This window comes from Mangifera indica, unplaced genomic scaffold, assembly GCF_011075055.1.
Source record: "Mangifera indica cultivar Alphonso unplaced genomic scaffold, CATAS_Mindica_2.1 Un_0052, whole genome shotgun sequence".
Lineage (NCBI taxonomy): Eukaryota > Viridiplantae > Streptophyta > Magnoliopsida > Sapindales > Anacardiaceae > Mangifera > Mangifera indica.
In genome coordinates, this window is record NW_025401144.1 from 62,130 (window position 1) to 85,791 (window position 23,662).

At 32.7% G+C, this 23,662-nt stretch overlaps 4 protein-coding genes across 9 annotated transcripts; 1 reads left to right on the forward strand and 3 right to left on the reverse strand.

The window, feature by feature from the left end:
- Window positions 1-246: 246 nt before the first annotated feature.
- On the forward strand, window positions 247-3,516 carry LOC123206881 (deoxyhypusine synthase-like). 2 transcript variants are annotated; one of them, XM_044624152.1, is made up of 7 exons: window positions 247-545; window positions 632-799; window positions 1,071-1,289; window positions 1,668-1,754; window positions 2,560-2,665; window positions 2,761-2,996; window positions 3,167-3,516. In XM_044624152.1, the coding sequence occupies exons 1-7, from the start codon at window positions 351-353 to the stop codon at window positions 3,254-3,256; spliced, it is 1,101 nt and encodes a 366-aa protein (XP_044480087.1). In that variant the 5' UTR covers window positions 247-350; the 3' UTR covers window positions 3,257-3,516. The 2 variants fall into 2 exon arrangements, with proteins under 2 accessions (XP_044480087.1, XP_044480088.1); XM_044624153.1 differs by having other exon boundaries at window positions 408-545; window positions 636-799.
- A 101-nt stretch (window positions 3,517-3,617) lies between these two features.
- On the reverse strand, window positions 3,618-7,804 carry LOC123206883 (probable caffeoyl-CoA O-methyltransferase At4g26220). Of its 3 annotated transcripts, none has more exons than XM_044624157.1 (5): window positions 7,705-7,804; window positions 7,545-7,624; window positions 4,464-4,608; window positions 4,263-4,394; window positions 3,618-4,174 (listed from the first exon to the last, which is right to left on the reverse strand). In XM_044624157.1, exons 1-5 carry the CDS (start codon window positions 7,777-7,779, stop codon window positions 3,887-3,889), a joined length of 720 nt encoding a protein of 239 aa, XP_044480092.1. In that variant the 5' UTR covers window positions 7,780-7,804; the 3' UTR covers window positions 3,618-3,886. The 3 variants fall into 3 exon arrangements, with proteins under 3 accessions (XP_044480092.1, XP_044480090.1, XP_044480091.1); XM_044624155.1 differs by lacking the exons at window positions 7,545-7,624; window positions 7,705-7,804 and adding exons at window positions 4,694-4,773; window positions 4,854-4,992; XM_044624156.1 differs by lacking the exons at window positions 4,263-4,394; window positions 7,545-7,624; window positions 7,705-7,804 and adding exons at window positions 4,694-4,773; window positions 4,854-4,937.
- Window positions 7,805-12,574: 4,770 nt separating this feature from the next.
- LOC123206885 (probable caffeoyl-CoA O-methyltransferase At4g26220) lies at window positions 12,575-14,683 on the reverse strand. Its single transcript, XM_044624161.1, has 6 exons — window positions 14,440-14,683; window positions 13,698-13,788; window positions 13,542-13,621; window positions 13,313-13,457; window positions 13,112-13,243; window positions 12,575-13,023 (listed from the first exon to the last, which is right to left on the reverse strand). Exons 2-6 carry the CDS (start codon window positions 13,764-13,766, stop codon window positions 12,733-12,735), a joined length of 717 nt encoding a protein of 238 aa, XP_044480096.1. The 5' UTR covers window positions 13,767-13,788; window positions 14,440-14,683; the 3' UTR covers window positions 12,575-12,732.
- On the reverse strand, window positions 14,191-19,298 carry LOC123206884. Of its 3 annotated transcripts, none has more exons than XM_044624159.1 (8): window positions 19,209-19,298; window positions 19,043-19,090; window positions 18,788-18,920; window positions 18,309-18,412; window positions 17,649-17,820; window positions 17,387-17,527; window positions 16,968-17,211; window positions 14,191-16,880 (listed from the first exon to the last, which is right to left on the reverse strand). In XM_044624159.1, exons 2-8 carry the CDS (start codon window positions 19,072-19,074, stop codon window positions 14,467-14,469), a joined length of 3,240 nt encoding a protein of 1,079 aa, XP_044480094.1. In that variant the 5' UTR covers window positions 19,075-19,090; window positions 19,209-19,298; the 3' UTR covers window positions 14,191-14,466. The 3 variants fall into 3 exon arrangements, with proteins under 3 accessions (XP_044480094.1, XP_044480095.1, XP_044480093.1); XM_044624160.1 differs by having other exon boundaries at window positions 14,191-15,641; window positions 15,762-16,880; window positions 19,043-19,256; XM_044624158.1 differs by having other exon boundaries at window positions 19,043-19,256.
- Between the last annotated feature and the right edge of the window lie 4,364 nt (window positions 19,299-23,662).

Below are 23,662 nucleotides of genomic sequence, written 5' to 3' on the forward strand. Positions count from 1 at the left end.
GTGCACGCACACATATACATATGCAATAAAATTATATGTATCCATTTTAGGTACACAAATGTATACATATTTATATGTGTCATCATGTGATTAGATGATTTTGAATTAAGAATAAAATAATAATCAATCATATGATGATATATATGAGTGTGTATATATTTGTGTACCCAAAGTGGATACACATAGTATTGCTCATATATATATATATTTATTTTTTTATAAATCACTAACTTACGAAAGCATTTAAGCTCCAAAAAGTTACACGTCCAAAACCCCCAGGTCTGGAACAGCATATAAGCCCTTTTGGGATGGCAAGTGGTTTCTTGTAAATTATTTGGAAAAAGAAAGCGATGGAGGAGCATCTTTTAGCGTCAGTTCACTCTACGGTCTTCAAAGAGTCTGAATCCCTGGAAGGCAGATGCACTAAAATTCAGGGTTATGATTTTAATCAAGGCGTTAATTACTCCCTGCTTCTCAAATCTATGCTCTCCACTGGTTTTCAAGCTTCTAATCTCGGTGACGCCATTGAAGTTGTTAATCAAATGGTAAGTTTCTCCTCCAACAAACCCTTTTTCTTCTTTTATTTTTCCCAAATGCAAAACAACACTATTATATTTTTATTCGGCTGAAGCTAGACTGGCGGCTTTCTGATGAGGCTATATCCGAAGATTGTGACGAGGAGGAAAAGGACCCGGCTTATAGAGCCTCCCTTGGATGCAAAGTGTTTCTGGGTTTTACTTCCAATCTTATTTCTTCTGGTGTCAGAGATACGGTTCGCTATCTTGTTCAGCATCGTATGGTGAGTCGCACTGCGGCTTATTTAAAATTCTTCTTATATTGTCTTGTGTGTCCTGAAATTAAATAAAGGAAGCCAAAGACTTTGATATTGCTTTCACATTGTGCTGATCATGCCAATAGTTTTGAGCTAATGTGTGATTTAAGTCTTCTATTAAGATGTATTGATGTTTGCAAATCAACATTTCGTTTCATTTAATTATTTATTTATTTTCTGCACGATCGTGTTTTTGTGGTTTGGATTTTGATTATATTCTTAAAAATTATTACTTTAGGTACATGTAGTGGTCACAACTGCGGGAGGAATCGAAGAAGATCTCATAAAATGCCTTGCACCCACTTATAAAGGTGATTTTTCTCTACCTGGAGCTCTGTTGAGGTCAAAAGGATTGAATCGCATTGGTAATCTGTTGGTTCCAAATGAGAACTATTGCAAATTTGAGGATTGGATCATTCCAATCTTTGATCAAATGTTGAAAGAGCAAATTGAAGAGGTAATCCTTGCTATCTTTCTTCTAGTTATGCACAGACTTCTGTTTTCATTATTTTCTCTTATCTGTGTTTATTTCTCCATATCATCTTTTTGCTCCTTGATATTTCTCGTCTTAATGGTCATTAAATCTTCCATATTTGGATATGAGCACTTGAGTTTCAACTTTGCCTTTCTTCCAAAAGGAAAGGGAAAAAAAATGTTTAATAACATATCATGTATAGGTTTTAGTTTAGCATGCAGCAAAAACAAAGAAAAAAATGCATTGATTGTCCAAAAAGAGAATAATTTCAGTTTTTCTCTAAGTAATCATCTCTTTTCCTCCTTTCACCAAACTAGTTCCTTTTACACCCAATTAACTTTTTTCCTCTCTGTTTTGCAGAAAAGATCCTGGACACCATCTAAGGTCATTGCTCGGCTGGGGAAAGAGATTAATGATGAGAATTCATACCTTTACTGGGCATACAAGGCAAGTATCTCATCTAATTTAGCTTAATATTTTGGCCACTGTCCTCATTTTTTTTCACGGCACATTGATAAACTTCCTATCGTCATTATCAACCACATTTACTATTGCTCTTATTCCTATTTTGTGAACATCTTTTAGTTATCCACATTTGTTCTATACTTCGAGTTTTAGTTTTATGCATTTTTCATAATTGGTGTTATGCTTCGGAACCTTGGATTTCTTCCTTGCTTATGATTCCCTTTCGACATACATCTTGTATCTCTAAGAATCTAAAACGTATAGGTCAGGAATTTGACTTCGCTAGCAATTCAAATTGTTATCAATGAAAGAGAAACCTTTCACTCTATGATGTGAAAAGAGAGTCGTTGAATTTTGTTAATACATAGACTTGCTTATCCATAAATAAATTTGTTCTTCCAAAGTTTGGGTCTATGTGGTATAATACGCATAGCGAGTTTTAGTTTACTGAACATTTTGTGGCAAACATGTCTGGTGGTATTCCATAACCCCTTGCATGTTACATAACTTTCTTTTGAAGATGAAGCTTGCAATCAAATGGGGAAAATTAAATTCATAAATTCTTTTTGGAGACCAAATGTATTAGATGGTTCCATTTACCATTGGTATCATGACTAGTATCAACACCTCTGCTTGTGGGACATTTAGGTTGCTGTGCTAAGATGTGGTAAATAAAACTGAAATCTTATATATTGCTACTTAATCTGCACAGCATGTAATGCCAAAAAAATTGTGTTTTGCTATACATTACCAAAATAATTCTGTATGATTGTCGGATATTTTCCAGAACAACATTCCAGTCTTCTGTCCAGGTTTAACTGATGGCTCACTGGGGGATATGTTGTACTTCCATTCGTTCCAAAGTCCGGGCTTGATTATTGATGTTGTGCAAGGTACGTGCTTTCTGCTTCTGTGTTGCAATGTCATTCCATGCTGATAGTTAACAGTTTGAGTTTTTAATCTAAAAACAACTAACTATTTCAATCAGATATAAGGGCCATGAACGGTGAAGCTGTCCATGCAAGTCCTAGGAAAACAGGGATGATAATTTTAGGAGGTGGGCTACCTAAGCATCATATTTGCAATGCCAATATGATGCGAAATGGTGCAGATTATGCTGTCTTCATCAATACAGCCCAAGAGTTTGATGGTAGTGATTCTGGAGCTTGTCCTGATGAGGCTGTGTCATGGGGGAAAATTCGGGGCTCCGCTAAGACAGTGAAGGTATTAATTTAAATGGATGGCTTGCAGCATCCCATATACATGCTTCCAGTCCATAGTTACATGTTATTTTTCCTTGCAAATAAAATTTGTGCTACTAGTGTTTAATAGAATGTCCAGCAAAACCAAATATATGATGCTGATTTTTTGCCACTCTTACTAAATTTGATCAGGTGCATTGTGATGCAACTATTGCTTTTCCTTTACTGGTTGCTGAAACGTTTGCCTCAAGGACAATGAAGGGTGGTGAGAGTGAGCGATAATTTGAAGTTTTGACTGATACTACTAATCCTCATGAAGCTATTATTTGGCAAATTGCTTAAGTTCCATAATAAAGTTTGTAAGGGGCTAAATATATGGATTTGATGGGATGTGCTTCAGCTGTAGAGAAGTTGTCTCTCTTGTAAAAGGAAAATTGATATTCTTGCATTGCATACCACTAATTGAATTGCCTTACAGATGTTGTAACTTATGAAAACTCTTAGCTTCTTATGAATGACGGTAAGCATTTTCTTTTCAACAATTATCTTTCCATTACTCTCTTGTGTTTTAGATTTACGGGCTAATTTATTGGTGGATGCATGAGCTTTGAGCCATTGATGTTATATCAAAATACAAAATGAGTTGAGAGATGTGCAACATTTGTGATATTTGCTATATCGTAATGCTTACAATCAGATTTGAAACTTACAGTTTCTTACATATATTTATCTACTATGTTAATGAAGAACTGGATTTATAGCTTCCAAATAAGGTCTCCTCCAATTTATTAGGCTATGGGTTGTTTTAACATAACAAAGCTCTCAACAGACCTGTCAACCTTATTATCACTAGTATTATTTATATATTTTGTTTCTGATTTCTAATCTCAGTTCTTAAGATTCTGGGAAATTTCAATAAATACGCCTGCAGATTGAGATGCCGTCACCCAATGGAACATGAGAAAGTTGAACTCGAGGGTCAGCAGCAAGTGCTTTGTTGAATTCCAGAATTGCTTTTCTTTCAGCTGTCATTGGCTCTGGAGTCTGCTCAGACATGGCTACTGTTCCGCCATACAGTGTGTTGTCGTAAACACCGACTCCACCTACTTTCAATAGCTTCATCAGCCTCTCATGGTAATTCCAGTAATTTCTTTTGTCTGCATCCACGTATGCATAATCAAATTGCCCTTCATTTTCACCCTGCACGTCATTCATTACAACTACATGAGTCTTGCCTTTCGCAAACATTGATAAGATTAAGACATCCTCCTGAGTCTTGTGTTGTTACATTTTCTAGTATTTTATCAAGAACTGCCAGAGCCTTGGATTCTATGAACTTTATCTTGTGATCAACTCTAGCTTTTTGAATCACTGGTAAACCTATCTCATATGCTTCACGATCTGGATCAATGGCGATAATCTGCAAATCTTTATGGGTTGAATTTGACAGTTATATTTCATTTTCATAGAGAGTAGGCAGATTACTTACCTGGCCATCATCAGGAATGTTGACGGCAGTGAGGAGAAGAGAATATCCAGTATAAACCCCAATTTCGATTGTTTTCTTGGGATTAAGTAGCTTCAAGAGGATGGCTATGAGCTGACCTGCATCCGGTGCAGTACTCATTATAGCCCTGCAAATTAATTAACCATGAACATTAAAAAAAAAAAAGTATCCATTAATTGCTAATTCTAAAGTACTTTTACAGTAAAAATTACTCTGGATGGCCAAAAGTAACATCTCTTATCTCCTTGAGGGGCTCTGCTTCTCGAGGATACACACTGGTTTCCAAAATATACTGCCACAATAGCAGGAAATGAGAGTAAGAAGAAAAAACTGCAGAAAAAAGAAAAAAGTAAGAGAGTTGGATGATAATACTCTGTACAAGTCTTCAGTTCGAAGTAATCCTTTAGAAAGAGGTAGTGGGTGATTTTTTTGGTTCTCCATCTCTAACTTTAACACAATTTCCTGAGAGACATAGGCTCCTATATATCATACTCTTTCTGTCGCATTTATCACGTGATTTAAAGTTGAAATGTAAACAACTGTTACCTTAAAAGAAAACTGAATATATTTTAATTGCAACAATTAATATCAACCACTTATTATATATCATCCTGAAATGATGCTTTTCTAGCCTCAAGTGTAGTTGTCGCATACAGAGGGATTGTTTGTCGCTATGCATCCCATCCCATCGATGCAACTTTCAAGCTTTTATGGCTCTGTTAATATACTTTTGCTTTAGGTTTTTAAGTTGACGAAAGCCTAATAACTTTACCAAAGCCTCGTGTACTATATACTAAATAAATATATGCAAAATCTCTACGAATAATATAACATCTTACCCATTCTTGCATAATATCATATAACCCCTCTTATAAAATATCACTTACATTTTTATGGGTATAAATTAGCCTATTAGAGCATACTATGATTACCTCTCTTATATGGCTGATTAATATGTTTTCAATGGTAATCTACTTTAAAACTTTATTAATCATTACTAAAAATAATAAATAAACCAAATATATTAATTAATTACTTAGATTAAGAGAAGTTTCACGCTTGATTTTATGTTTTTGGAGTAAGAATTTGATAATAAATTTGTTGGAAGTGAAATTTAGATAATGAAGAGTGTTAGGGTTTTTATGAGTGTGGGAAGGATAAGAATGAGGGAAGACTTGTCATTATGTCAGATGTTAGATTATTTCAACCTCAGAAATATTTGACTAAAATCATATAAATACCTCATCAAAATAAGAAGAATTTAATTAATTAACCCACAATCAGTAAACATTTAAAAAAAAAAAAAAGCCAAATGAGTATTTCACACCTAAGGTTTAATGCACACCTAACTTTTTATTTACTAACTATTGAAAATTCATATACTTACTTGTTTATTAAATTTTACTATTACTCTCAGTAATAAAATTATTAGTTAATAAAAATATTTAAAAAACTAAAAATTTATCACATCCACCTCCAAGTTTAAAAACTAACAAATTCCCTTAACTTAAAGTTTGAAAAATTTATATTTTCTCTTAGGGTTTTTCTAGTATGCTACTGGAGCCCAAAAACAGTGGTGTTCTCCCTCTCTCCTGGGTTCTCTTTCAATCATGTTTTATTTCTGACCATTATTGGCCGACAAAACTAGTTGACAAAGACGAATCGTTCATCTCCAAAAGAAGACACTTCTTCATTGATGATGGCTAAGAATGGAACAGGAGGGAGAGAGAACACGACCAGCTAAGACAGTGAAGGTATTAATTTAAATGGATGGCTTGCAGCATCCCATATTGTAATAATAAAAATTTGAGATTTTATCTATTCGGTATAGTTGATTTTGTCTTTTTGAAAGTGGTTCAACTCAGATGAATAGCTCAGATGGAGTTTCTTATTAAAAAAAAAAAATGGAAAGAGATTACCTGTAGAATATCTAGGGAATTTTATTTTCAATATTATTACAAAAGATGATGCATATATAAAATTCCAAAAATGTTGATTATTCCATGCAATGATATTTCTAATCACTTTTAAACTTATTATTTAATATAAAAATCCTTTTGAACTAATCAATTGAAAATGGGTTTTTAATAAGTTGATGCGTAGGCACTTAAAAAAAAAAAACATGCAATGGATTGATAATAATAAATCTAAATGCAATTGGCAGGCTCAAATCCTCCAAGGTAGACTGCAAAAGTAATTGCATCCAAGTATTGAAGTGGGCTGTCCAAGGGGCAAAAACTATCTTAATAATTCTCACAATTAATTAGGAGATCAGAAATAGGCATCTCTTCTTTCTAACGCATTGCCTTATTTTTGTAGCTTTGTTATTCCACATAAGGAAGCAGCAATGGCATGCTGTGATGAAGTCCATCCACTAGCTAAGGCCTGTCTCTGTTTTGTCAACCTAAATGTGCTCTTTCAAGTCCAAATGGTGTAATTTTCCAAGTTCATTTGGCAGATTGCCATGAAAGTTATTGTCTCTGAGATTGAGATATGATAGAAAAGAGAGATTTCCCAGGTGTGGGGAAATGGTGCCTCGAAGATGCATTGATGAAAGGTCCAATGCTGTGACTCTTCCATGGCGGCCATCACAAGAGACACCAACCCAGTTGCAGACTGGAGTAGACATGATGAAACAGTGTACAAGCAACGCTGAAACAAAACAAAATCTGTTGAGAATCGCCATTGATGTTGTAAACTCAAGGTTTTGTTGGGTTTAATGAAATTTATCAGATTCAACTCCCATGTGGCTACAATCATGGATTTATAAGACTTGAGAGCAGAGGTTCTGTTAATCAGCGAAATCTTTGATATTAAGGAAAACATTTACATACTTTTAAATCGGATTAATGGTTAAACATTTGCAGAATTTATGTCTCTTCCCGTTACCCATTACTCTGTTGTTGTTTTTTCACTGATTCATGAAAGCAATAACCTTTTATATTTATTTATTGGCCAAATATTATAGTAATTCTAAAGTACTATTAATTAACCATGAACACTAAAAAAAAAAAAAGTATCCATTAATTGCTAATTCTAAGGTACTTTTACAGTAAAAATTACTGTGGATGGCCAAAAGTAACATCTCTTATCTCCTTGAGGGGCTCTGCTTCTCGGGGATACACACTGGTTTCCAAAATATACTGCTACAATAGCAGGAAATGAGAGTAAGAAGAAAAAACTGCAGAAAAATGAAAAAAGTAAGAGAGTTGGATGATAATACTCTGTACAAGTCTTCAGTTCGAAGTAATCCTTTAGAAAGAGGTAGTGGGTGATTTTTGTGGTTCTCCATCTCCATCTTTAACACAATTTCCTGAGACACATAGGCTCTCATATAGCATACTCTCTCTGTCACATTTATCACGTGATTTCATGTTGAAATGTAAACAACTGTTACCTTAAAAGAAAACTGAATATATTTTAATTGCAACAATTAATATCAACCACTTTTATATCATCCTGAAATGATGCTTTTCTAGCCTCAAGTGTAGTTGTCGCATACAGAGGGATTGTTTGTCGTTATGCATCCCATCCCATCGATGCAACTTTCAAGCTTTTATGGCTCTGTGAATATACTTTTGCTTTACGTTTTTAAGTTGACGAAAGCCTAATAACTTTACCAAAGCCTCGTGTACTATATACTAAATAAATATATGCAAAATCTCTACGAATAATATAACATCTTACCCATTCTTGCATAATATCATATAACCCCTCTTATAAAATATCACTTACATTTTTATGGGTATAAATTAGCCTATTAGAGCATACTATGATTACCTCTCTTATATGGCTGATTAATATGTTTTCAATCGTAATCTACTTTAAAACTTTATTAGTCATTACTAAAAATAATAAATAAACCAAATATATTAATTAATTACTTAGATTAAGAGAAGTTTCACGCTTGATTTTATGTTTTTTGAGTAAGAATTTGATAATAAATTTGTTGGAAGTGAAATTTAGATAATGAAGAGTGTTAGGGTTTTTATGAATGTGGGAAGGATAAGAATGAGGGAAGACTTGCCATTATGTCAGATGTTGGATTATTTCAACCTCAGAAATATTTGACTAAAATCATATAAATGCCTCATCAAATAAGGAGAATTTAATTAATTAACCCACAATCAGTAAACATTAAACAAAAAAAAGGCAAATGACTATTTCACACCTAAGGTTTAATGCACATCTAATTTTTTATTTATTAACTATCGAAAATTCAAATAATTATTTGTCAATTAAATTTTACTGTTATTATCAGTAGTAAAATTATCATTTAATAAAATATTTAAAAAACTAAAAATTTATCATATTTTCACCTCCAAATTTAAAAACTAACAAAATTTCTTTTATTTAAAGTTTGGAAAATTTACATTTTCTCCTAGAGTTTTTCTAGCATGCTATTGGCGCCCAAAGACAGTGGTGTTCTTCCTCTCTCATAGGTTCTCTTTTAGTCATGTTTTATTTCTGATCATTATTGGTTGACGAAACTGGTTGAGAAAGACGAATCATTCATCTCCAAAAGAAGACACATCTTCATCGATGATGGCCAAGAATGGAACAAGAGGGAGGGAGAGCACGACCAGCTAAGACAGTGAAGGTATTAATTTAAATGGATGGCTTGCAGCATCCCATATGCAAGCTTCGAGTCCATAGTTACATGTTATTTTTCCTCGCAAATAAAATTTGTGCTACTAGTGTTTAATAGAATGCCCAGCAAAACCAAATATATGATGCTGATTTTTTCCCACTCTTACTAAATTTGATCAGGTGCATTGTCATGCAACTATTGCTTTTCCTTTACCGGTTGCTGAAACGTTTGCCTCAAGGACAATGAAGGGTGGTGAGAATGAGCGATAATTTGAAGTTTTGACTGATATTTCTAATCCTCGATAAGATTTAAATTGTAGAGGATAAGATGAGTTTAATTTTTAAAGATATTTTATTAGGTAAAACAAAGATAATAGTTAAATTTTCCATTAAGAGATGAGATATTTTTATTTGTGATAAATGCGGATTTATTTTAAAACTTATCTTTAAAGAAAAATAAAATCAATATTGATGAAAGGAGAGAGAGGATTTTCTTATTTTCAAAACAAAGAGTAAGGTTTGAGTAATGATTTTAGGAGGAGAAGAATTGTGAGTAGGAGACTAAAGTAGGAAAGCAGTGTTGTTTTATTTCATTAAGGTATGTCCCGATATTTTTTTTATTTATTTTGATATATTGGTGTTTTATGATTTGAGGATTAGGGCTTCTTTTTTTAGAATTCAACTCAATTTTGCATTATAAATTATTTGTTTCATGATAGTTTTATATTAGTTTGTAAATTTACTAAAAACAAAAGAAAATTATATACCTTTGATTCTGTTTTTATTTTATATATTAAGTTCATTTTATGAAAAGAAAGAAAAAAAAATACAAATTTTTAGTAATTTGTTGATATATTAATTTTGTAAATTTAAATAAATAGTTTATACTATTTGAAAAATTATAAAAAATTTTATTTGAGATATTACAGACGGTCATTAACTATTTTATGAAATTTTTTCTAAGTTATAAAAAATTTCATAAAATTAGCTAAAATTTTTAAATGATAAACCGGAAATTTTTAATGAAGTTTATGTCTGTAAAAGATTTATTTATTTTTATATACATTTTTTTTATCGTTTTCAATTTAAATATTTTTTTTATATAAATCAATATGTCTAGTTATGTTCTGAAAATTTTCGTAATTTTAGCAATTTAATAAAATTGTTAAAGTATTAAGTGTTAAACCTGAAATTTATTTGACAGAATTTGTGATCAGTAATATGAATTAATTGTGACTTGACTATTTTTTTATAATTAAATTAGCATGTATAGTTTAATTCTGGAAGTTTTCAAAATTTTATAAATTATATGTTATCTGCTAAAATTATCATAAGAGTATATGTTCAATCTGGAATATTTTTGATAGTGTTAATAGTCTGTGATAAAAATTTCGTTTTACATGGCTTTTGAAGTATTTTTAGGTTCATATTTTTTTGATAAAAACTTCAATATGTTAAGTTTATATTTATAAAATTTCGTGAATTTTTGATTTATATAGAATTTTATAAAATTGTTGGAAACTTGAACTGTCAAACTTGAAAACTGTTGTTGTGTTCATGAGCTGTGGACAGAAGTAATTTTTTTGAGAAGTTTATATATATTTTTTAAAGCTGAATAATTTTTGGGCAAACCATCTATATGTTTTATTTGTCCCTACAAAGTTTTGTGATGTTTCGATTTGTGTAGAAATTTATGAAATTCATAGAACAAAGGTTATACAGTGTAAACATGTGTTAGTTAGGTCTAGGATTATTCACCTTAGACACTCTTAGAATTTGTAAAATTAGTTTTGGAATTGAGGATTTTTAGTGGGATTTGAGGATATTATTAAGAGTATTATTACAATTTGAATTCATTGGTTTTGGCTAGGATCCGAATAAGTTGTACGTGATAGCTTGGATCGTATGAGAGTTTGTGTAGACTTTTGCTGTTAGTCAAGGTAAGTAGAAACTAATCTTTTTATATGCATATAAATGTTATATGTTTGCAAATGATAGTTAAATCTGAAAAAAATTTGGTTTTCGTAAGCTATATAATATTTTTATAAACTTTTTCTATCAAACCCAAAGAATTTCTACAAATGTTTTGTTTATATAATATAGATATTTCTTTGATTTATATATATATATATATATATATATATATATATATATATATATATATATATATATATATATATATAATTGTTTTGTTCACATACATGGGTTGTAAGTTATATAAATGATATTTCATTCTGTTTGTATGAAATGGCTTTTGTAAGTTATAAAATATTTTCGTATACTTTTTTTGTTCCACTTAAATTTTAATTACTTAGACATTGATTTAATAAAATTATTTATAGTACATTTATGATCTGAAATTTTGTTTATATATATGGTTTTGACTCATTGTCCGTAGTCTCTGAATATCTGCTTTGAACTCTGAAACTATAAGTTTGGTTCAGCTGGATTATTTGTTATGTTGTGCATATTTCTGAAATTCTGGCCGGGTCATTGGGATTGCAGGTGATATTTGATTCTAAAATTCTGAACGGGTCACCGAGATTATAGGTGATATTTGATTCTGAAATTCTGGCCGGGTCACCGGGAGTACAGGTGACACTACGTGACAAGAGTTTAAAATAAATTTTGACTTAAGTTTGGTTGTTTGAAAGGTTCTGAAATAATTTATTTATTTATTTGTGGTTTTATATGTGCAAGCACTTTGTTTTCTGTTTGACCTTCTTTTATTTGATTTTCTTTATAAATATTTGAATTAAATGATTAAGTATGCATATATAATGTTTAGCTTCTGCTTACCGAGTTGACGGCTCACCCCTCGTCATTAACATTTTTGCAGATTAAAGATGTCATAAAGTGTGAGTTTCTGTTTAGCATTTGGGGAATAAAGAATAAGAGGAGTTAGTTGGGGAGATTGGCTAAAAGAAAATAATAATAATAAATTAGTTTAGTAAATTTTTTTTCTTTTTTTTTTCCTCATGTTTTTGTGGTTGAAAAACTTTGTATTCAAGACTTGACTTTATTTAAGGGATTTTTTTGAAGTCTTTTGAAGTTATATGTTTTATTTTAGCTTTGGGGTGTTACAGTTGTGGAATGAAGTCAAATTATTGTAAGGGGCTAAATATGTGGATTTGAGGGGATGTGCTTCAGCTGTAGAGAAGCTGTATCTCTTGTAAAAGGAAAATTGTTATTCTTGCATTGCATACCACTAATTTAATTGCCTTACAGATGTTGTAACTTATGAAAACTCTTAGCTTCTTATGAATAATGATAAGCATTTTCTTTTCAACAATTATCTTTCCATTACTTTCTTGTGTTTTAGATTTACAGGCTATTTTATTGGTGGATGCATAAGCTTTGAGCCATTGATGTTATATCAAAACACAAAATGAGTTGAGAGATGTGCGACATTTGTGATATTTGCTATATTGTAATGCTTACAATCAGATTTGAGACTTTACAGTTTCTTACACATTTATCTACTATGTTAATGAGGAACTGGATTTATAGCTTCCAAATAAGGTCTCCTCCAATGTATTAGGATATGGGTTGTTTTAACAAAACAAAGCTTTCAACAGACCTGTCAACCTTATTATCACTAGTATTATTTATATATTTTGTTTCTAATTTCTGATCTCAGTTCTTAAGATTCTGGGAAATTTCAATAAATACGCCTGCAGATTGAGATGCCATCACCCAATGGAACATGAGAAAGTTGAACTCGAGGGTCAGCAGCAAGTGCTTTGTTGAATTCCAGAATTGTTTTTCTTTCAGCTTTCATGAGCTCTGGAGTCTGCTCTTCAGCCATGGCTACCGTTCCGCCCCACAGCGTGTTGTCGTAAACACAGACTCCACCTACTTTCAACAGCTTCATCAGCCTCTCATGGTAATTCCGGTAATTTCCTTTGTCTGCATCCACGTATGCATAATCAAATTGCCCTTCATTTTCACCCTGCACTTCATTCATTACAACTACATGAGTCTTGCCTTCGGCAAACATTGATAAGATTAAGACATCCTCCTGAGTCTTGTGTTGTTACATTTTCTAGTATTGTATCAAGAACTGCCAGAGCCTCAGATTCTATGAACTTTATCTTGTGATCAACTCTGGCTTTTTGAATCACCGGTAAACCTATCTCATATGCTTCACGATCTGGATCAATGGCGATAATCTGCAAATCTTTATGGGTTGAATTCTACAGTTATATTTCATTTTTATACAAAGTAGGCAGATTACTTACCTGGGCATCACTAGGAATGTTGACAGCAGTGAGAAGAAGAGAATATCCAGTATAAACCCCAATTTCGATTATTTTCTTGGGTTTAAGTAGCTTCAAGAGGATGGCTATGAGCTGACCTGCATCCGGTGCAGTACTCATTATAGCCCTGCAAAATTAATTAACCATGAACATAAAAAAAGAAAGGATCCATTAATTGCTAATTCTAAAGTACTTTTACGGTAAAAATTACATTGGATGGCCAAAAGTAACATCTCTTATCTCCTTGAGGGGCTCTGCTTCTCGGGGGTACACACTGGTTTCCAAAATATACTGCCACAATATCAGGAAATGAGAGTAAGAAGAAAAATCTGCAGAAAAATAAAATAAGAGAGATGGATGATAATACTCTGTACAAGTCTTCAGTTTGAAGTAATCCTTTAGAAAGAGTTGGTGGGTGATTTTTGTGGTTCTCCATCTCTATCTTAACACATAATTTCCTGAGACACATAGGCTCTTATATATCATACTCTCTCTGTCACATTTATCAAGTGATTTAAGGTTGAAATGTAAACAACTGTTACCTTAAAAGAAAACTGAATATAGTTTAATTGCAACAATTAATATCAAAAAACTGAATATATTTTAATTGCAACAATTAATATCAAACTCATAAACGTTAGTAAATAATTAATTAATGATACACTGGAGAAGAATCAATGCGGCAATTGCTGTAAAAGGTGAATTGTTAATTGACACTTCATTTGTGTTAATGGGGCTACGGATTTCGCTCTCTAAAAATCAGATAGTCAATTCATGTTTGACAACAGAAAGAGCTTTTCTTAATCCCTTCATAGCGTCATAATAATAGATTGGCATTATCCTGCACAAATTGAGCGAGATACAACACAGAAAAACAGGTAAAGCATCTTATTCCATAGCTTCAATCTCCAATGTCCCCAAACAAGCTAGTTTATTTCATTTCAGCAAATGTTGTCAAAAACATTAACTAAATTTTGGCTATACAGACAAATATTTTGGACTGAAAGATACATTACAGACTCCGCCTCTTGTATCATCATCAACAGTCAAATTATATAATGCATAAGTATAATATGAAAAAAAAAATATGAATGTCATATCAAAATTACCTATATTTTATAATAACAAAAGTATATTTACTGGCGATTTTGTCGCAGAGACCGAAAGTGTGCTGTTAATGTTTCATAATCCGGAAGCTTTGGGTGAACATGACTAGCTTTCTCCTTAGATGGACTCTCAATGCTAGAACTTGAGGTCTTCAAACTTTCAGGGCTACTTGATGTTACCTTCTTTGGAACAGAAGTGGATGGTTGTTCCTTCATTGATGCTCTCAAACTTTCCCCAGAAGATGATCTCTTCAATTCTGGAATTGGTTTATAAGCAGCTTGTCCTGCCAACCTAGGCAGCTCAGAACTTCCTAGGCGACCTGAGCTCTTGTTCAGAGACAGGGTCTTCTGTCTGGTTTCGTTATTATAGAAATTCCATGAAGGGTATTTCCTGTCTGAACCATAGTCTGGAGTTACCGATGCCTCTGAAGTAACTGTAGTCTTCCCTGAGTTAAAGGAGGTTTTTGTCTTTTGAGACAATCCAGTGTTTATACGAGCTTTGCTCATTAAAGCTTGATTAGGAATATCATCATCAGATTCAACATACCTAACCTGGTTCCTTGAGCTCGATTTTTTGTTTTCTTCAATTCTATCTTTATTACTGTATTTCTCTTTACCGCTTGTTGAAGTGTGCTGTGGGAGCTCTTCATCTAAATCATCACCACAAGAACCAAAATGTGATCTTGTACTCGGGTTTTTAACTGTTTCTTCATTCACTTCCCTATTGTATGGATCTTGTTTGGCGCCTTTGGGATAAATTGAACCCTTGACAGTAGCAGAAAGTGATTCTTTAATTGTGGAAGTAGCCTTGGCTCTCTGTTTAGGTGATGAAGCATTGCCTGACAGGCTCATTACATATGGTGGATATCTATAACCCTTATTTCGCAATCCACCAGTTAGATTTTCAAGGTTCAACTCGTTATGACTTTCCAGACTAGACTTTGCAGTTAAAGTATGGATAATGGCTTCAGCTTGCAGTAGTGTGGGAGTATTGTCCTCAAGTTCTTGGCCTATTGAAAATCTTGAAGGTCGCTGAGATTGCTGGAGCTTCCCTTCATCAAACGAGTAGTTGTATGAATCATCATATCTGTTGTTAAAATCCACTTGGGATGTTTCAACTCTGGGAGATGACTGACTGGTGGACACATTACCATAGCCAAACTTCCTTGCCGATTCATCATTGAGTTCGATTCCTTGGTTTCTACCTGAGGGTACTTCAGAGGTCACCTCAGAAGTTCTGGTGAAGACGTTATATTTACTTGTATCATGGCTCCTAACAAGCTTAGGAATCTCAAGATCCTCTTCACTTTCTGTACTTGGAACATCTGAATCATCAAAAGTTGCAGGCAACATGGTATCTGGTTGTGAAGGAACTCTTGAACTAGTTATACTCTCAGATAACACAGAACCAGTGTTGTGCTCCATTAAGAAATGGGAACCTGGGGTAGATTTTCCCCATGAATCATCAATATTTTCCCTATCACTCCAGGCATTAGTATTTGAAAACACACGAATAGGTGTTTTTTTACTGGGATATGAGAAATTCAAACCATATTCATCTCCCTTGCGCTCAGCATTTACATCAATTTTGCATTCATTCTCATCCGAACCATAATCATCAAAGACCACAGAAGCATTTTCATAAGAACTTCTTTTATCAGAATTTCTTCGAGCAAATCCTTTGTCATTAATAGCAAAAGGGTTCTCATCAAAATCACCCCTTAAACTTGATACAATATCATGATCACCAGTAATTGTGCTTGAATGAGAATGAGAGTAGGCACAGCTAGATTGCTTTCTGACCTTTACTTCTTCAAACTTGTCAACACTCTCAAAATTCATGCTGTCTTGTAATTTATTCATTAATTCTACCTCAGAATGGCAAGACTCTTTCTCTAAGCTAATTTGACCAAAAAGGTCACTCTGCTCAATTTCAGATGAGTTCTTTAGAGAATATCCATGAGGCATTTGAAGATCATTCACCAATGGGTTATCATCAACAGAGGCTGCAACAGACCTCAATGAAGCAGACTGGCTAGATTTATTGGTGCTCTTGAAACTGTATTTGTGAGATTTGCCAGCAATTCCTGTCATAACATCTTGCAGACTGCTGGAAATTTGATCATAATTGGCCCCAGAATTTCTTCTATCAAGGGCATTATTTACAGGACCTTTTGCATGATGTTCACTTGTTGCAGGGTAAAATGTTTGAGGCTCTGTATCTCTTTGTGATTCTGCTGAGTACTGCCACGAGGTATGCCCACGGCTTGAAAGTTCTGCGGCGGCTCTGGCTGCCATACTTGCTAGTTCTGCAGATTCAGCAGCTGCAAATGCAGCAGCAGTAGCATCCTTGAACTCCATACTCCAATTTTGCCTACCACGGGAAAAAGTATTTTCATTTCCAGAATACAACTGCCTAAATTCCATCCCTTGATTACTAGATCCTGTTAGTTCAAAAGACCATAGTTAATGATTATGAACAAGACAAAAAATATATTAAGCATGCTGTCTCTGGAAATTAATTCACTAACCTGTAGGCCTCAGTTCTGGATGAGAAGCACCAGACCACTTCGCCTCTGTGGCATCACTATCTGTATGGGGGTGACCAAATGATCTTGCTCTGTATTCTTGAAAGTTTACAGGCACATCATGATTAACATTGCTCCTAGGTGGAACATGGACATTCGAGGGTCTTTTTTCATCAATACTATGTGGAGCTTGGACAAAAGGATCCGTTGGAATTTTACTGACCTTGTCAAAAGTATCTGGCCCACTCTGTTCAAAATTCATCCAAGAAGGATACTTGTTAAGAAACAAATATTTATGTGTTAAATTCGAGGTGCCAAACAAAATATGGACACTTTGCAATTTAATGTTCAATAATTCTAGGGGTCTGCTCAAAACTAATGTCAAGCAATAAAGAAACCACTTGGAACTGAATTTATTTTACCAACAAGTCTTCAGCAGGCTTTGAATCTCTCTCTCCAAATGAATCAGGATTCCACTTGATGTTATGTTCCTCAGCAATTGCTCTCAAAATTTTTATTTTTGTTGGACCATCAGGTGATTTGGTAGACAATTTCTCAACCAACTGCAAAATTAAAAAGATAAATCTGATCACTGATGATAAACTGCTGGGCTATTATGTGGATAGCTCAAATTAATTTCATTAATTCAGCTAACAATAAGCTATACATCCTGTGCCAACTTACCAGGCGACTTACACCACAATTTGGACGCAGTTCAACAGCAGTAGAGACAAACTCTTTGCCATATTTTGCAGTAAAATGTTTACGTACATCCATGAGTTCAGGTATGTCAGCACATCTTGGAGATGCAAATATTACACTTGAAATTGCTTCCTTCAAGTCAATGGGGCAATTTCTGCAATAACAAGACAGCAGTTCAATAATTGTGAATTTCTTATGACATAATAAAATTTTACATAAAAAATTAATCTAATTTCTCTGCAGCACCAAAAAAATTCCCAAACACAAGCTAGAGAGGCCTTTTTTTAATGACAAATCCCTGCTGGTAGACCCCAAGATAAGTTTCTAATTTCACAACTTCCCAAGTCAACTTTGTACCAGATATCTGAATTTAGAGACTAAACCTCATTTCTCCGTTAGAAAGAGCGAAGCTAAATAATAAGGGTGTACATCCATAAGAATGTTCAGTTAGATGATCATATAACATATGGAGTTTTCATTTGCATCAGACATGAACCTGCCATAAAGCTCCAATATCAAATACGCAACCTCTTCTTTTTTTTTTAAATTTTTTTGGCAAATATGGTACATTTTCTCCCTGACCCATACATATCAAGATGTTAAAGTAACATTGAACAACAAAACTTAGACAGTAAACCATACTTCTGTGACTCAATGATCGGCAAGCGTTCCACAATAAGTTCACAGTAAATCCCGAGGAGATCATATGCTGCCATTGTTTTCTCTTCTCTGACAAGATGTTCTACCTGAGACAAAATATTTGGATAAAAATTATCAGCCAAACAGTCAGTGCTCTTTAACTGACCACCAAGAACATATTAACAAAGATACAACAAATAGAAAACCAAAGAATGCAATTCAATCTTCCCCATCACAGCAATGAAACAGTGTCTAAGCGTCATAAAGAAAAAATTATTTGATACATATACTTGCTTCAAGTTAAAAGCAAAAGCAAAGGCTCCTAGCAGGATTATAGACTAATTGGCCCCATTAATGGAATAGCCAATCAAAATAAGGAAAAAAAAAAAGGCAAAAGACAATTATATTAAACATCAATTTAAATAAATAATCCAAAATCAGATAAAAAGAAAGATATAAAAATAATAACAAAAAAGAAGCACCCGAATTCTGGCGGTCTGATCCTGGCCAGACTCCAGCAATTTAGCCAGTTCTCTCTTCAACTGCTTCACCTGCTCTCCCCTTTTATTCCTCAATACCTTTATACGTGCTGCCGCCAGCTTTAAAGCTGTTTTGCTGCACAAGCAAAATTTAAAAAATTATAAAAATAAAAAAAATCAAGCGATTGAAACTCAATATGGATTGAAAAGGAGAAATTGATGTTGTTCTTAAACCAAATAAACGAAGAACAGAATTACCATTTGGCAGGCTTGAAACTCCGCTGGAGCATCGTGCTTCACAACAAACTAACGCAAAATTGATACTTGAAGTATGAGGTAATGGAGAGGAAAAGAGCCTTGCGTTTTTTATTTCATAAAAATCTAATAGTTATCGATATTATAAGAGCAGAAAGGGTTGGATCACCTGATATAGAGAATGCAATTGCTGCATCTGTGAAACCCGCGAATCAAATTCCCCAGTCAATATAACTTATAAGTCCAAGTCTTACAGCCAGAAGTTAATCTGTAATGACCAAATTACCCTTCCTTCCGTCTTTGGTCCTGACCGTTGTGCTTTACATGTCGTACGGTTATTTATTGGCCCTGTCGAATGGAAGTTTCTAATCCGCCTGTCATTTTGATCCTGATAGGTGCCTTTAAATTGGGAAGTGTTTTATTTAAAAAAAAATATTTTTTAAAAATAAATTAATTAAAAAATTATTAAATATAAATTATTATTATTATATTTGATAAAATTTAATAAAAATAAGTATATATAAATAATTATTATATTTTATTAGAGATAATAAAATAATATTAGTTTATTATTTTATTTAAAAACTTTTAAATATAATTATTTTAAAATATTTCTTATATCACTTATTATATTAATTAAAAATTAATAAATAAGGATATAATTATAATAAAATTAAAATTATTTTGTTAATTTTTTAATATAAAAGTGATAATCATATTATTTTTTATATTATCTGTTACATTATCATAGATTATAAAAAAAATTTATTATTTATAAACCAATCAAAATAATAAAAATTAAATTAATAGAATAACCTTTTATTCCCAATAATTAAACGTCACCTAAAATCAAGCTCAAATTTAGGGTTTAGAGATACATAAGTATAATTAAAGCTCAAATTTATTATAGAAATATCTTCATCCCCTCCCAGTATTTTTCATAAACCAACATTACAACTAGCTCTTAAAACTTTGAAAAAGTTGTGTTCTTACATTCTCACTTGTATTGCAAGGTTAAGGTCCGAAATTAAGAAATATGGTTTGATACATCGAGACATTTATATGAATATTAACACTAAGTTTTATTTATGTGATAATTGTGCATTGTTATTTGATTTGTTGAATTGATTTTATAAGTTTGAAGTACATTTCTTACTTGTGAAAGATAAAAATTAAGTAACACAGAGATTAATATGATATTTTACAATTACCAAACGTTGGGAGAAATATTATTTTATTATATGGGGCCTTAAAAGAATTTTACTATGTGGGGCCTGATGGATCTTTTATATAGAGAGAGTAATAATATTTTTAACCATGCCTGCCTAATGGTAAAATGGTGGAAATTTTTGGTTAAATGGAAAATTTTCAAACAATTGAGTTCTTTTTAGATTACTTTGTTATTTGTTAAATAATTTACTTACAAAATTATATATTATCTTTATATATTAATGTGCATATCAAGTTTTGTTATTATTTTAGTTTGTTTTGGAGAGAACTGAATGAGGATAAATGATAATAGAATGAATTATACTGAAGGCAAAGAAAACATGTTGAAAATCCTTGCAAACACAACGTACGAGAGATTAATTTAATTAATGAACATACATCTTCAAATAGAATCATATACAAATATATATGAAACTAAGGTTGGTTTAAGCTTGAAAGTCGACTCAGTTCAAATTCATTTACTTTAAATATGAAGCAAATTTGAGTTAAAAGGTTAGACTTGTTTTAAAACCAAACCGAATTTGAGATATAAAGAGTTTAGCTCGGTTTGGCTTGAGAGAGGCAAAGAAAACATGTTGAAATTCCTTGCAAACACAATGTACGAGAGATTAATTTAATTAATGAACATACATCTTCAAATAGAACCAAATACAAACATATATGAAACTAAGGTTGGTTTAGGCTTGAAAGTCGACTCAATTCAAATTCATTTACGTCAAATATGAAGCAAATTTGAGTTAAAAGGTTAGACTCGTTTTAAAACCAAACCGAATTTGAGATATAAAAAGTTTAGCTCGGTTTGACTTGAGAGCAAGATAGATGGCTTGATTAGAACTTGGCTCATGGGTCGATTCAAATTATGTTAAATAATGTCGTTTTTATCAATGACCCATAAATTTGAACCATAAATTCAAATCAAACTTAAAATAAACTTGAACTACCCTTAATATTGGCTCAATGAATTCAAACCAAGCTATTTTTTATTCAAATCGAACTTGAGCCAAGGGGTGTTTGAGTTCGATTTGGTTCATATTCACCCATTATATGAAACTAGAAAATTACCAATAGTAGAAGACCTATCAAGGCTTATCAACATTATAGATGATGATGACATTGATTATCTTATTAGTTTTTCTTAACAGTTGAGACAACTCAATTTTATTTATGTGATAACCACCCCAAAATCAAGATTGCATCTCCTGAAACCATTAACATTGATGTTCCACAATTGCATTTTGATATAGAAGATTGTGATGGTTTACAAAAGGTTTAGCTTAAAAAGTTAATACCCATCAAAATGTTGATGAGAATGATATGACTAATATGCATGATATCAATATATTGTCAACTGTAGAGGATTGAGTATGTGGAGTAGACACGTCAATTGGGCCGGGCCAAATGGAGGCCCGACCCGAAGCACGAATAAAGGCTCGGGCACGATAAAGCCCGGCCCGACATTGTAGAGTGTCGGGGCCGGGCCCATGGGCCTACCGGGCCGGGTCTAGGGCTTTAATATTAGGCCCATGGGCTGACCCGGCCCGGTACTATATATATATATTTTTTTTTTTCCTGGGCAGTAGCTTCTGCCTGGCACAAGCCTCTACATAATTTTTAAAATTTTTTTTTTAAATAAATTTATTTTATTTCCTTTTATTTTCACTTTTATTTATAAATCTTTTAATCACTCAATTTCAATTATTTCATTATATTTTCAATTTCATTAACTCTCTTTCAAAAAATATCTAAATTCGTAAATAATAATTATTTATTTTTGAAGAATTCAGAGATTTAAGTATAAAAGATGAATAGATAAATATTATATAGTAGATATATTTTATTTATGTTTTGTAATTTATACCGTATATAAATTAATTTATTTGTACTATGTTATCAATTTATAATATTTTTCATTATATAACTACGGTATTCCTCCGTCACAAGTGAGAAGTTATAAATAAAATATTCGGGATACTGTTATCGGTTTTAATAATTGAAAAAAATTTATGTTAAAAAATGTTAATTAAATTTGTTTTTTAAAAAATTGATTAAATGGGCCGGGCCGGCCCGATTAAAGCCCAACCCGGCCCGGCCATATTAAAGCATGGCCCGGCCCGATTAAGGCCCGTTATTATATGGGTCGGGTCTTGGGCCTTTATATTTTAATGGGTCGGCTCGGCCCAAAGGCCCATTACTGTTTGGGCCTTAGCCTGGCCCATTAGCCCGATGGGCCGAGTCGGAGCCAGCCCGGCCCGGCCCATCGACATCTCTAATGTGGAGAGAAAAAAAATATTTCAAATTGGGGTATTTTTTATTTTGGTCATGAAATGGATGATACTACAATTAATGAACCTATGTTAGAGAAAAAGATGAATGTTAATGTTAATACCAAAGATATGGATAGTTTTCAGCATGCAAATATGATTGATTTAATGTGTCACCCAAGGTGGTTACTAGCAAAATATTAAAAGAAATGAGTAAGTGATAGTCATGCATTTTGTCATCAAAAACTTGCCTTCCTTAACTTATGTATTTTGTCATCTAGGGTACACTGACGAACCTTGACTAAGATGAAATAAATAGAATATAATCCTAAATTACCCTATTATTTTTTAAAAATATCAATCTCTCTTTACCTACACTTTGAATAAATGTTAGTCACTTTTTTCCTCTACTTTCTCCAACTCATTCCTCAACACTACTTCTTTTCAATAAATGGTAATATATCTATTTTTTTTTTTTTTTGTTTCCACTCGTCTCATTACAATTAAAGTAAATGTAAATGGAAAAGTTATAATAAAGAGGCCAAAGGACTATTTCCCACCCAAGGTATGTTTTTTTTACAAATTTCCCCCATTAACTTTGAAAATCTCATTTACCCACCCATAGACTGTTAAAATTAATTGAGTTTGTTAGTCATATCATTTTTCCTTCCCCCCAAACCCTAAAAACTAACAATTTGCCCTCAATCCAAATTTTCAAAAATTATATTTTCCTCTTAGGGTTTCCAAACCTTCAGATCTAATTTTTTCGACAACGACTGGTGATCTCCAAACACTTACTTTCCCTCTCCAACAACCCCTCTTTCCAGTTGTATATCTTTCGAAGCCGTATGACATCGTCAACGCGTCTTCATCAACGATGACACCTAGGAAGGGAAAACACTGCACGATTGGAAAGATGAGACACTAGGGAGGAAGAGACGTGCCTGGAGATCGTTGTTCGTTGCTAGAAAATTCAATTTGAAAGTTTAGAAATCTTAGGGGGAAAATGTTGTTTTTAAAAATTTGAGTTAAAAAAATTATTAGTTTCTAGGGTTTGAGGAGAAAAATAAAATAAAATTTAAATTTATTTTTAATATTAGAGATAAAATGACGATTTTATTTTTGAAACTAT

Excerpts from the sequence above, each read along its gene's own strand:
- LOC123206881 (XM_044624152.1), top strand. The coding sequence starts at position 351 with ATGGAGGAGCATCTTTTAGCGTCAGTTCACTCTACGGTCTTCAAAGAG. Across the intron at positions 800-1,070 it reads ATCTTGTTCAGCATCGTATG|GTACATGTAGTGGTCACAAC; the intron begins GTGAGTCGCACT and ends TTATTACTTTAG. Across the intron at positions 2,666-2,760 it reads GATTATTGATGTTGTGCAAG|ATATAAGGGCCATGAACGGT; the intron begins GTACGTGCTTTC and ends TATTTCAATCAG.
- LOC123206883 (XM_044624157.1), bottom strand. The coding sequence starts at position 7,779 with ATGGAGATGGAGAACCACAAAAATCACCCACTACCTCTTTCTAAAGGA. Across the intron at positions 7,625-7,704 it reads GAACTGAAGACTTGTACAGA|TATATTTTGGAAACCAGTGT; the intron begins GTATTATCATCC and ends CTATTGTAGCAG. Across the intron at positions 4,395-4,463 it reads ACATTCCTGATGATGGCCAG|ATTATCGCCATTGATCCAGA; the intron begins GTAAGTAATCTG and ends AAAGATTTGCAG.
- LOC123206885 (XM_044624161.1), bottom strand. The coding sequence starts at position 13,766 with ATGGAGAACCACAAAAATCACCCACCAACTCTTTCTAAAGGATTACTT. Across the intron at positions 13,244-13,312 it reads ACATTCCTAGTGATGCCCAG|ATTATCGCCATTGATCCAGA; the intron begins GTAAGTAATCTG and ends AAAGATTTGCAG. Across the intron at positions 13,024-13,111 it reads TTGATACAATACTAGAAAAT|GGTGAAAATGAAGGGCAATT; the intron begins GTAACAACACAA and ends AATGAAGTGCAG.
- LOC123206884 (XM_044624159.1), bottom strand. The coding sequence starts at position 19,074 with ATGCTCCAGCGGAGTTTCAAGCCTGCCAAATG. Across the intron at positions 17,821-18,308 it reads CCGATCATTGAGTCACAGAA|AAATTGCCCCATTGACTTGA; the intron begins GTATGGTTTACT and ends TTGTTATTGCAG. Across the intron at positions 17,528-17,648 it reads ATTGTGGTGTAAGTCGCCTG|TTGGTTGAGAAATTGTCTAC; the intron begins GTAAGTTGGCAC and ends TTAATTTTGCAG.